The sequence below is a fragment of the Schistocerca americana genome, chromosome 5 (assembly GCF_021461395.2).
Source record: "Schistocerca americana isolate TAMUIC-IGC-003095 chromosome 5, iqSchAmer2.1, whole genome shotgun sequence".
Lineage (NCBI taxonomy): Eukaryota > Metazoa > Arthropoda > Insecta > Orthoptera > Acrididae > Schistocerca > Schistocerca americana.
In genome coordinates, this window is record NC_060123.1 from 124,749,939 (window position 1) to 124,762,112 (window position 12,174).

General features: G+C 45.2%; 1 protein-coding gene across 1 annotated transcript in view; it reads right to left on the reverse strand.

Moving 5' to 3' along the window:
• Positions 1–12,174, reverse strand: part of LOC124615681 (RNA-binding protein 8A) — a 64,634-nt gene that overhangs the window by 15,922 nt on the left and 36,538 nt on the right. The window contains exon 3 of the mRNA XM_047143711.1: positions 45–181. Coding sequence (XP_046999667.1) covers positions 45–181 — 137 coding nt within the window. The remainder of the gene's footprint in view (positions 1–44; positions 182–12,174) is intronic.

Consider the following 12,174-nt stretch of genomic DNA (forward strand, 5'->3'; position numbering starts at 1 on the left):
CTTACTATCAAAAACATTTAATCTAAATTTTTGGTTTCTCTCACCTTCAGGTATCCTGTACGCCTGTCAAGGTTCAAGTGAATGTTCTTTATTTCTCCAAATTCAGAAAATTTATCATGTACATCATCTTCTTGAGCTTCTTCATGAACTGATGTCACAAACAAAATCCAGCCTTCCACAGCTAAAAATAAAAAAAAAGAATATGAATATTATGAGTGCAGATGCCTGGGGTTACTAATTACATTTACTACAGTTAGTGTAAGCTTTCATAACACTATTTCAGCCTCGAGGAAAGTGTGTGCACCAATACTTGAAATAAGACAACTGGAACACAAACGAGAGACAGTATTTAAAAATGAGCAACAAAAGACTATTTCCATTATAAAATAAATGTTTTATCATTTTTATTCTTGTGTATTGTCAGGCTAAACTTGTGGGGAAACAGCACAGTTTAAATTTTGGTTTTGTTGTAGTTTCAGTTCAGGGCTTCTTTTGATGATGGTGGTTATGAATCTAACGATATAAAACAGTTTGATTGTCAGAGCTCCTTAATCAAGAAAGTCAACTCTTAACGGTAATGTGAAAGGAGATAAGGTAATGGTCTCTTCCAGGCTCATTGACCATCTTATCATAGTTAAACTCAAATGGCGTGATACTTTAAAGGGAGGCAACTTAGATTACTTGAAATGACAGTAGTTTAAGGGGGAAAAAGAGGGGAATGGTGGAATGTCACTATGGAAGTAGCACCATCTTCAAGTGCTCATCTTCTATCTGCAGAGAGGGGAACAACCTCCACTATACAGCATGATCAATGCAGTATATGATATGGCGAATCTCGATAGCACCAACATTTATTCTCTCTCAAATCGGGCAAAAAATGTAATACTTTTAACTGAACAGGTTATTAGGTTATGAAGATAAAGTATCAGTCTGGTATGGAATGCAGCTGGAGTCCCTTGATGCTAGAACTGTGGCGAAAGGCACTCCCTCCAAGCCCACCCTGGAAACCAAAACGAAACAGTAAATGACATTAAATTTTGTTGTATATTTGCAGTCGCATGTAAAACACTTTACTTGCTGTGCAGCTATCACATCATCTGTGAATATCAGGGGCAAGGGATTACATAGGTTTAGGCCTTGCCTGACATTGGGGAGGGAGGTACACTCAGTGAGAATATGGGTTATCATCAGGAAGGTATCACAGTTGCACTGTGGTGGGTCCTCATGGCAAGCTTTTTGCTGAGAGGCTACAAGAAAAATCTGTCATGCCTCCGTGGCACTTTTAAATATCCTCAGCCTTCATTCTACATACTAGCTTTCAGAATTTAATAATTAATCCCATACAAGAGGATCAAAGAGCAACTAGAGGAAGAATTAGGTGAATACCAAGGAGGCTTCAGACCTTGGAGAAGCTGTGAAGAACAGAGCATCACTTTAAAATTAGCCATAGCATATTACAAGAAACAAAATAAATCTCTTGTAATAACCTTCATGGACTTTAAAAAAGCATATGACTCTATCCATAGACCTTCAATGTTAAAAATCTTAAGAAATTTCAGGCTCCATACAAAATTAATCAAATTGATAGAACTCACCTTAACCAACACTGTATCAAAAGTAAAGTTCAGGGGGGAACTCTCTGAGCCATTCATCATAAAAAAAGGTTTAAGACAAGGAGATTACTTGGAACCCCTGCTGTTCAACTGTGCTTTAGAGTACATAATGAGGGAATGGTACAAGACTAACCCAAAGAACATCCAAATTGGAAGACCCAAAGACAACATAAGTTTAAATTGTCTAGGATTTGATGATAACCTTGCTCTCTTGTCCAACAGTATTCAGTAAACCAAACAACAAGTTATCTCACTACAGGAAATAGCATAGGAAATTGGTCTTGGAATATCCTTTGAAAAAACAGCCATCATTTTAATGGACCCACCACTCATAAACAAAATTGCCATAGGAAACCAAGAAATCAAAATTGTAGATAAATTTAAATATCTGGGAGAAATCATAACATATAACCTCAATGAAAAGCCAACATGGTATAGCAGAATAAACGAATTGACTAGAGCACAATATATAACCAAGAACACCTGCAACATAAAGAGCCTGTCAATAGCAACAATATTACAACATTACAAAACAGTCACTCAACCAGAAACAACATAAGCAAGTTAACCATCTCCAAAACAACCAATGCCGCACAAATAGACAAAACACTCAAAATAGAGAGAAGAATCATCAGAACTTGCATCAACAAATCACACCAGAAAGACAGGCACTGGAGAGTAGCTACAAACGAAACAGTCTACAAGGAAATAGAACAGGTAATGAGTACAATCAGGAAGAAACAATTTCATTTTTCAGACATCTAATCAGAACACCAGAGAACAGGATCATCAGGAGGATAATAGAAAAATTGTGGAATAGTAAGTGCAACATTAAGTGGATTACACAAATCAAGGAAGATATGGATGAGCTACAGATTACATTCGAAGACCTAAGAAACAAAACTGACAAAACCAGGAAACTCACAAACAAACCAAACTGCAAATGAGAACCAACAAACAGACAATAGGAAGGGTAATGTCCGATGAAGAAAGAAGGATGAGATCCGAGAGAATGAAGAAGTACTGGACTAATTAAATTATAATATTAACTTATTAAATATTAAATTAAATAATGCTCATGGTTCAGTGCCTGGTGCTCCAGGTATTTTGATGCATGTCCAAGTGGATCACATTCCAAATGAATGTGACTGTGGTTGTTAACAGACGAAAACATTTTGGAGACAGCACTGATCTGTTGTCTGTAGGCAGCCCACGGAGTCGGCGCACACCAGGACGTTTTTAGTTATTACAATTTTGATGTATGCAATGCTCTGTAAGTGGCTATCAATCTGCAGCGGATGAAGTACTTGGCTGCGAGATCTGTTCATGGATATGCAGTCTATGCATAAATGTGACTCAGAATTTGCCTAAGCAGACGGCATGAATAACATAAGGGTTTAAAATTTGACAAATTATGAGTGCATAATTATGAGTTACAGGCATCTAACCCTTACTTGTGGGATATCTACTTCTCTCAAAGACCGTTGGTGGGGCTCCTGTTGCTAATCACATATCACTGTGGTGGACAGGGTCTCACAAGTCTAGTACTGATGGTGCTGTCAATTTGTCAGTGCAGCATCATAGGTCAGGCAGGATATGATCAGCACTTTGAATTTGTGGTTCATTTCCATGGAGTTGTTATCGACAAACTGGGGGGCATTAACTTTCAAGATGAAATTTGCCTTTAGCTGGTGTACATGTAATTGTGCTAGAGTATTGCCAAACAAAAAGCCTAAAAACTGGAACAGCTCAACTACTTCGAACAAATGGTTACCCATATAAAGATCAGATGAGATTTCACAGATTTGAGTCTGTAGAAAACGTGTGACGAGGATTGTCACTGGAGATAATTTTCACCTACTGATTGATGGGAAAAATTATCATGACAATTAGCTAAGTAATAATGATGTTTTATCAAGACAAGATATGTATGAACTATTTTTTGCCTCTGATATTAAATGGGTTAAAGCTGCCGACACGAGACATACACCTGAAATGAAAGTTGAGTCCCGCATATGAGGTGAAAAAAACTGTTACTCGGTTGTCTAGTGTGGAAGGCTTTTGTGGCAATATTTTGGAGTGAAAGACAAGCAGAAAGAACAAAATTAGAATATGTGTTGACACTTTTTTGGGTAATAAAAAGCAGATGAAAGTAAAGTGAGCCTCCTCAGAAACTTTTACAATTCCAGCAGTGCAAGGCTATTGAGAGCAACTACAGCATATGCAGACAAGGACACCAGTGTGACATGCACAATTTTTAGTGCACCTATGGTGCAGAAGAGAGAAATGGTTGTGAAGCGCAGATACACCTGCAGGAAGACAGAATCCCTACTGAAGCATCAATCTCACACTCCTTGGCTGTGCTTATTCACTCACCTGTTGCTGTAAGGATTGACAGCAACAGTAACCATTTTTGAATGGGTACATAACACTGATTTTAATTTTGCTTATATAAGACACAGCAGTCAGGAGGCCAAAGTCAGTTGCCTAGTCTAACAGAAAGGAGGAGGTTCTGCTGCTAGGTAGTTTGCACGGTAGAAATGTGGGCCAGCAGTTGCAGGAAGTGTTGGGGAATGAGTACCAGGTCACCAGCATTGTGAAGCCTAGTGCAGGGTTGGCTCAAGTGACTGACAGCATAGGGGAGTTATGTAGGAATTTTATGAAGGAGGATTAGGTAGCGATTGTGGGTGGAGCAGGGAACAGTCTTGATAGGGATAGGAAATATGATGTAGATGGTGACCTGGTAAAGATAGCTACTCAAACTGGTGGCACTAATGTGCATTTCGTGCAACTGTTTCAGCGTCATGACCAGCCTCATCCTAATGCGGCTGTTAGGCGTGTTAACATGGGGCTGGGGAGGGCGCTGATGGCAGAGGGCATGGGTCACATCTCAATGGTGCAAGTTGGGTCCATCAGTAGACCAGGATTCACTAGGCCTGCACCTCGATAGGTATGGGAAGGGAAGGCTGGCGAAGCTTATAGGTGACAGTGTAGTGGGTGGTGGGTGGTGGTGGTGCTGGTGGTGGTGGGACCACTTATGGAAAAATTCCTGTAGTAGTTGGTGTTAAGCTGCACCTTTTTTAGAATGAAGTCAGCTGACAGGTATACCTGCTTAAAGGAAGTCCCTCTAACTAAGGGCTCACCTTCAGAGGATGTAACATTTCCAAGTAGAGAAGGAATTAGCATATTTCATCAAAATATAAGAGGTATCAGAGATAAAGTTAGTGAACTGCTTATAGATGTTGACTCTGAAATTGTTGGTATATCAGAGGACCACTTAAATAATTTGACAATTCAGAAGCTTCCTTTACCAGGATACAGATTAGCTGGCTGTACATAAAAAACAGTATTCCATTTGAGTCCACAGATGTATCACAGCATTGCACTGAACAGATATTTGAATGTTGTGCAGGGACAGTTGAACTTAGAGAAACTAAACTTCTAATTGTTGTTGTTTGTAGGTCCCCTAACTCTGACTTCAGAGCATTTCTGCTCATGCTAGAGAGGGCTCTTGATTCACTTTGTAGGAAGTAGGCTACCAGAAATTAGTTACATGTGGTGACTTCAATATAAATTTTGTATATGACAGTGTAAGAAAAAGGATGTTGGTAGATCTCATAAATTCATATGATCTGATACAGACTGTGTTTTTTCCAACTAGGGTGCAGGGGAACAACAGCACAGCCACAGACAATATTTTTATTCAAAAAAAAAATGGCTCTGAGCACTATGGGACTTAACGTCTGTGGTCATCAGTCCCCTAGAACTTAGAACTACTTAAACCTAACTAACCTAAGGACATCACACACGTCCATGCCCGAGGCAGGATTCGAACCTGCGACCGTAGTAGTCGCGCGGTTCCGGACTGAGCGCCTGAACCGCTAGACCACCGCGGCCGGCAATATTTTTATTCATTCTTCATTACTAGATGGGCATTCTGTTAGTAAGAGGGTGAATGGCCTTTCAGACCACAACGCACAAATTTTAACACTAAAAGGCTTTAGTACTCAAACAAATTTCACATTTAATTACAAATTATGTAGGAAAGTTAATCAAACAGCAATAGCGAGTTTTTTAAACCTTGTCAAGGAACAAGAGTGGCAGCATGTTTATAGTGCCAATAACACAGATGATAAATATAATGCTTTCCTTAACAAATTTCTCATGCTCTTTGAGAGTTGCCTTCCATTAGAATGTTCTAAATGGGGTACTAGCAGTAACAGGCACCCCAGATGGTTGACTAGTGGGCTAAGGGTATCAGGTAGAACAAAATGGGAATTATATTAAAATGTTAGAAGTAGTCACAGTCTATAGTAGCCCATTACAAACAGTATTGTAAGGTGCTTAAAAGTGTTATTAGGAAGGCAAAGAGTATGTGGTACACAAATATAATAGCTAATTCACAGGATAAAATTAAAACCATATGGTCAGTTGTGAAGGAAGTGTCTGGTCAGCAGCGCAAGATCTACGATGTAAAGTCAGTTTGCAGTAAAAATATTTCTATTACTGATAACATCAAGTATACGTAAAGTATTTAACAATCATTTTCTGAACATTGCTGGTGAATTAAATAAAAATTTAGTTTCTACAGGGAACCATATAACTTTCTTGGTAAATGCCATTCCAAGATTGATGTCTGAAATACTCCTCTGTGACACAGACAAGAGGGAGATTGAGTCAATAATTAAATCACTGAAGACTAAGGACTCTCATGGTTATGACAGAGTGCCTAACAGAATATTAAAGTACTGTGATGCACATGTTAGCCCTGTATTTAGCCATATTTGTAATTTTTCCCTTAGGAATGGTCAGTTTCCTGAACGATTAAAGTACTCAGTAGTAAAGCTGCTTTCTAAAATGGGAGAAAGGGATAATGTGATAATTTTAGACCTATTTCTATGCCATCAGTGCTTGCAAAAGTTATTGAAAAGTTGTGTATGTAAGTATAATTAATCATTTTATATCACATGATTTCCTATCAAATGTTTGGCTTTTGAAGTTGTTTAACAACTGAAAATGCTATATCCTCTTTTCTTTGTAAGGTACTGAATGCATTAAACAAAAGGTTTCGAACGCTAGGCATATATTTTGATTTAACTAAGGCATTTGATGGTGTTGATACAAAATATTGCTCCAGAACTTGGACCACTACAGAATACAGGCAGTAGCTCACAATTGGTTCACTTCTTACCTTAGCAGCAGACAGCAAAAGGTCATTATTCACAAATATTGAGAATGGCTGTGATGTGGGGTCTGAGTGTTTTTTCTTTTTTTTTTTTTTTTTTTTGGGGGGGGGGGGGGGGGTTTAAGGGCGCTCAACTACTGAGGTCATTAGCGCCCAGTCACAATTGTTACAGCACATAGAATCTAGTAAAACTCAAGGGGGGGGGGGGGACACCAGAAAGTTCTTACAAAGATGCAGATAAAATAAGTAAACAAGTTAGATGTCTTTGGATAAGCCAGTCAAAGTAATAAAATGAAGAACACGAGCAGCTGCTCGAGCGTCATCAGCTAAAATATCCTGTAAAGTAGATGGCAGAGACAGGACAACACGAGATTGACTAAAACGGGGACACGACAATAAAACATGGCGCACTGTTAATACATGACCACAAGGGCACTGCGGGGCTGGGTCACCGGAGAGCAGGTAGCGGTGGCTAAACCGGCAATGCAACCTGGTCAGAAGGACCTCTTCTCGCCGAGATGGTCGGGAGGAGGTTGTCCAAGCAGTTGGGAATGGTTTTACTGCCCAGAGCTTGTTTCCTTGAAGTGAGGACCAAGTATCCCACCACAACAACACAAGCCTCTTACAAACAACCCCACTAACATCAGATGACGGGACACAATGGGAGGCTGGCCGAGGCAGGAGGACTGCAGCCTTGGCTGCAGCATCAGCAGCCTCATTCCCAGGCACTCCTACATGGCCGGGAACCCACAGAAAGCTGACAGGAGAGCCACCATCAGCAAAAGAATGGAGGGACTGCTGGATCCGTTGCACCAAGGGATGGACCGGATATGGAGCTCCAAGGCTCTGAAGAGCACTGAGTGAATCAGAGCAGAGTACATACGATGAATGGCGGTGGCGGCGGGCATACTGAACGGCCTGATAGAGAGCAAAAAGCTCGGCCGAGGAGCCGGTATTTAAAGGTGACAGCCCCGACGACAAAGGCACAGCCGACACCATCGTCAGTTTTGGAGCCATCAAGTGTGACTGGCAAGTTGCGCACGAAGTTTGACAAACCATGAGCAATACACTGCAGCCCAAGTACCCTCCTTCGGGAGTGAGCTGAGGTCGAGATAAATATGAACCGGAGCCTGGAGCCAAGGTGGAGTCAGGCTCTCACCCTCTCTGAAGGTGGTAGGGAGGGCAAAATCCAATTGTCGAAGCAGGCGACGAAAGCTGACTCCAGGGGGCAGCAGGGCAGACACATAAAACCCATACTGACGGTCGAGAGAATCGGCGAAGAAGGACTGATAAGAGGGGTGGTCAGGCATTGACAACAGCCGGCAGGCATACCGACAAAGCAGTACGTCGCGCCGGTAGGTCAATGGTAATTCGGCAGCTTCAGCATAAAGACTCTCAACGGGTCTAGTGTAGAAGGCTCCGGTCGCAAGACGTAACCCCCTATGGTGGATGGAGTTGAGACGGTGTAAGAGGGATGGCCGAGCAGATGAGGCTGCCATAATCCAGCTTCGATCGGACTATGGACCGATACAAGCGAAGCAGGACAGTGCAGTCCGCTCCCCAAGATGAACCACTAAGAACTCTGAGGACATTAAGGGAACGTGTACAACAGGCAGCCAAATAAGAGACGTGTGGAGACCAACAAAGTTTCCTGTCCAGTGTGAGCCCTAGAAACTTAGTTGTTTCCACGAATGGGAGAACAACGGGACCGAGATGTAAGGATGGCGGAAGGAACGCTTTATATCGCCAAAAGTTGATGCAAACCGTCTTCTCTTCAGAGAACCGGAAGCCATTTGCAACACTCCATGAGTATAGGCTGTCTAGACAACGCTGAAGGCAGCGCTCCAGGAGGCATGTTCTCTGGGCACTGCAGTAGATCGCGAAGTCATCGACAAAAAGAGAGCCTGAGACATTAGGTGGAATGCAATCCATAATAGGATTGATCGTTATGGCAAAAAGGGCTACGCTCAAGACGGAGCCCTCAGGCACTCCGTTCTCCTGGAGAAAGACGTCGGACAAGACGGAACATACACGTATCCTAAACATTCGGTCTGTTAAAAAGGAATCAATAAAAAGGGGCAGGCGATCGCGTAGACCCCACCTGTGCATAGTGCGGAGGATACCTCCTCTCCAACAGGTATCATAAGCCTTCTCCAAATCGAAGAACACGGCTACCATTTGGCGCTTTTGCAAAAAGTTGTTCATGATGAATGTCGACAAGGTCACAAGGTGGTCAACAGCGGAGCGGCGGCGACGAAAGCCGCATTGAACATTGGTAAGTAGCTGTCGAGATTCAAGAATCCAAACTAACCGAGCGTTAACCACGCGCTCCATTACCTTACAGACACAATTTGTAAGAGAAATGGCGCGGTAACTAGAAGGAAGGTGTCTATCCTTCCCGGGTTTGGGTATAGGAACAACGACGGCATCACGCCAATGCATGGGGACTTGACCTTCAGTCCAGACGCGATTGTAGGTACGAAGAAGGAAGCTTTTGCCTGCCAGAGAAAGGTGTGCCAGAATCTGAACGTGAATGGCATCTGGCTCCGGAGCAGAGGACTGGGACAGTGCAAGTGCACATTCGAGTTCCCGCATAGTAAAGGGGGCATTATAATTTTCCAGATTCAGCGAATGGAAGGAAGGTCGCCGAGCCTCTTCTGCCTCTTTCCTGGGAAGGCAGGGTGGTAATGGGCGGAGCTTGAAACCTCCGCGAAAAAGCGGCCGAAGGCGTTGGAGACATCCACAGGATCAACAAGGAACTCATTACCTGAAGTCAGGCCAGGTACCGAGGAGTGGGCCTTAATGCCCGACAGCCGGCGCAGGCCACCCCAGACGACAGAAGAGGGAGTAAAACTGTTAAAGGAGCTGGTGAAAGAGGCCCAACAAGCTTTTTTGCTGTCTTTGATGACTCTACGGCATTGCGCTCCGAGTCATTTGTATCCAATACAATTCGCCAACGTAGGATGGCGGCGAAAGGTGCGTAAAGCACATCGTCGAGCACGGATAGCGTCTCTACAAGCCTCATTCCACCAGGGGACGGAAACGCGATGTGAAGAAGAGTTAGTACGAGGAATGGAACGTTCGGCAGCATTGATGATAACAGCCGTGAGGTATTTGACCTGACTGCCGCAAGTGAGAAAATCGTGGTCCAGAAAGGTCACCAGGGAGGAGTAAAGTCCCCAGTCAGCTTTCGGTATGTTCCAGCTCGAAGGACGTGGGGATGGGGTGTGGTGTAGGAGACGAACGACACAGGGGAAGTGGTCGCTCGAATAGGTGTCAGAAAGGACATACCACTCGAACCGACGGGCAAGAGTGGTAGAACAGATCGAGAGGTCCAAGCGGGAGTAGGTATGAGTGGAGTCCGAGAGGAAAGTCGGGGCGCCAGTATTGAGGCAGACAAGATTGAGATGGTTGAAGACATCTGCCAAGAGGGAACCTCTCTGACAGGATGCAGGAGAGCCCCAAAGGGGATGATGGGCATTGAAGTCGCCAAACAATAAAAATGGCGGAGGAAGCTGAACAATCAGGTGCATCATGTCAGCCCGACTAACTGCGGATGACGATGGAGTGTAGACGGTACAAACAGAAAAAGTAAAGGCAGAAAGAGTAATACGGACAGCTATTGCTTGGAGTGGGGTGGTCAATGGGATGGGACGGTAATAGACATCGTCCCGAACGAGCAACATGACCCCACCATGAGCTGGAATACCGTCCGCAGGGGTGAGGTCAGACCGCTCCGAGGTATAGTGGGTAAAAGCAATAAGGTCAGTTGGGCGCAACTTGGTTTCCTGGAGACCAAGGACGAGCGGACAGTGCAGGCGGAGGAGCAGTTGTAATTCCTCCCGATTAGATCGAATACCTCTGATGTTCCAATGCAACAAAGCCATCGCTAGTCAGACAAAAGGGGGGAACGAAACGGGTGAAGAGCTGGTCACCTCGACGGCCGCGGAGGGCCAGGTTTCGAGGGAACAACGCTACAACCGGCGGGAGGCGGATCCTGTTCCATCGAGTCGTCGCCAGCTGCGGCCGCTTTCCCGGGTTGCGTAGGAGGGGCAGCATCATCCGCCGACGAGAGGCCAGCTGAGCGCCTGGCAGCAGAGCGTCCCGGCGAAACTGAGGACGGCCGGGAGCAGCGACTCGCGGATGGAGCGTCAGACGAAACGCGCCGGGGTGGAGAGGGGTATAAAGACTTCTTCTTGGAGGCCTTCTTGGAAGTCCGATGAGGCACGGGGATGGTGGGCTGGACCCGAAGAAGGTCCTCACGCACGGGGTCCGTTTTGAAACGCCGGACCTCGTAAGCCGGGGTCCGGAACGTTTTCCCAATGGACGCCTGAGGGGGAGGAGGAGGAAGGGTGGCCCCTGGGGCAGAGGGGGCAGGGGCTGCGAGGGAGGAGGATTTGGAAGGGAGGGATTTGGGAGGCGGAGGCATAGACCCCGGATGGGATGAGGAGGTGGAGGGGGGACAGGATAGGGGTGAGGATACTGTGGAAGGAGTGAACACGACTGAAGCAAACGAAGTTGTCAACGTCACGGGATGGAGGCGGTCATACTTCTTCCTGGCCTCAGAATAAGAGAGACAATCCAAAGTTTTTAATTCTTGAATCTTCTTCTCCTTCTGATACGCGGGGCAGTCTATAAAGATCTAGGAGAGTGGATGCCAGGACAATTGACGCACCGAGGTGGTGGGGTGCATGTATGTTCCTCACGAAGAGGACGTCCACAATCGCCACAAAGGGGCTCAGCCTGACACCGTGACGACATGTGCCCAAAGCGCAAACACCGAAAGCAGCGCATAGGAGGCGGGACGTAAAGTCGCACGTCGCACCGGTAGCACGTAACCTTTACCTTCTCCGGGAGAACGTCCCCCTCGAAGGCCAGGATAAAGGCTCCGGTGTCGATGCGACGGTGTTTGGGGCCGCGCTGAACTCGCCGGACGAAATGCACGCCTCGGCGCTCCAGGTTGGCCCTGAGCTCCTCATCAGATTGCAGCAGGAGGTCCCGATGAAAAATAATCCCCTGTGTCCTATTCAGTGCCAGATGCGGGACAATGGACACTGGGATGTCCTCTAGTCGGTCGCACGCCTAGAGCGCCGCCGACTGTGTGGCGGAGGTGGTCTTTATAAGAACGGACCCCAAATGCATTTTACTGAGAGCCTCGATTTCCCCGAAGATGTCCTCCATGTGCTGGACAAAGAACATGGGCTTCGAGGTGGCGAACGTCCCCCCATCGGTCCGACAACAGACTAAATAGAGGGGTAAGTACTTCGCCCCAAGCCGGCGGGCCTGTCCTTCCTCCCAGGGAGTGTCCAAGGGGGAAAGGGCAGGAGAACCAGAACCAGAGACAGTACCTTTCTTTTTAAAAGATTCGGCCGCAGA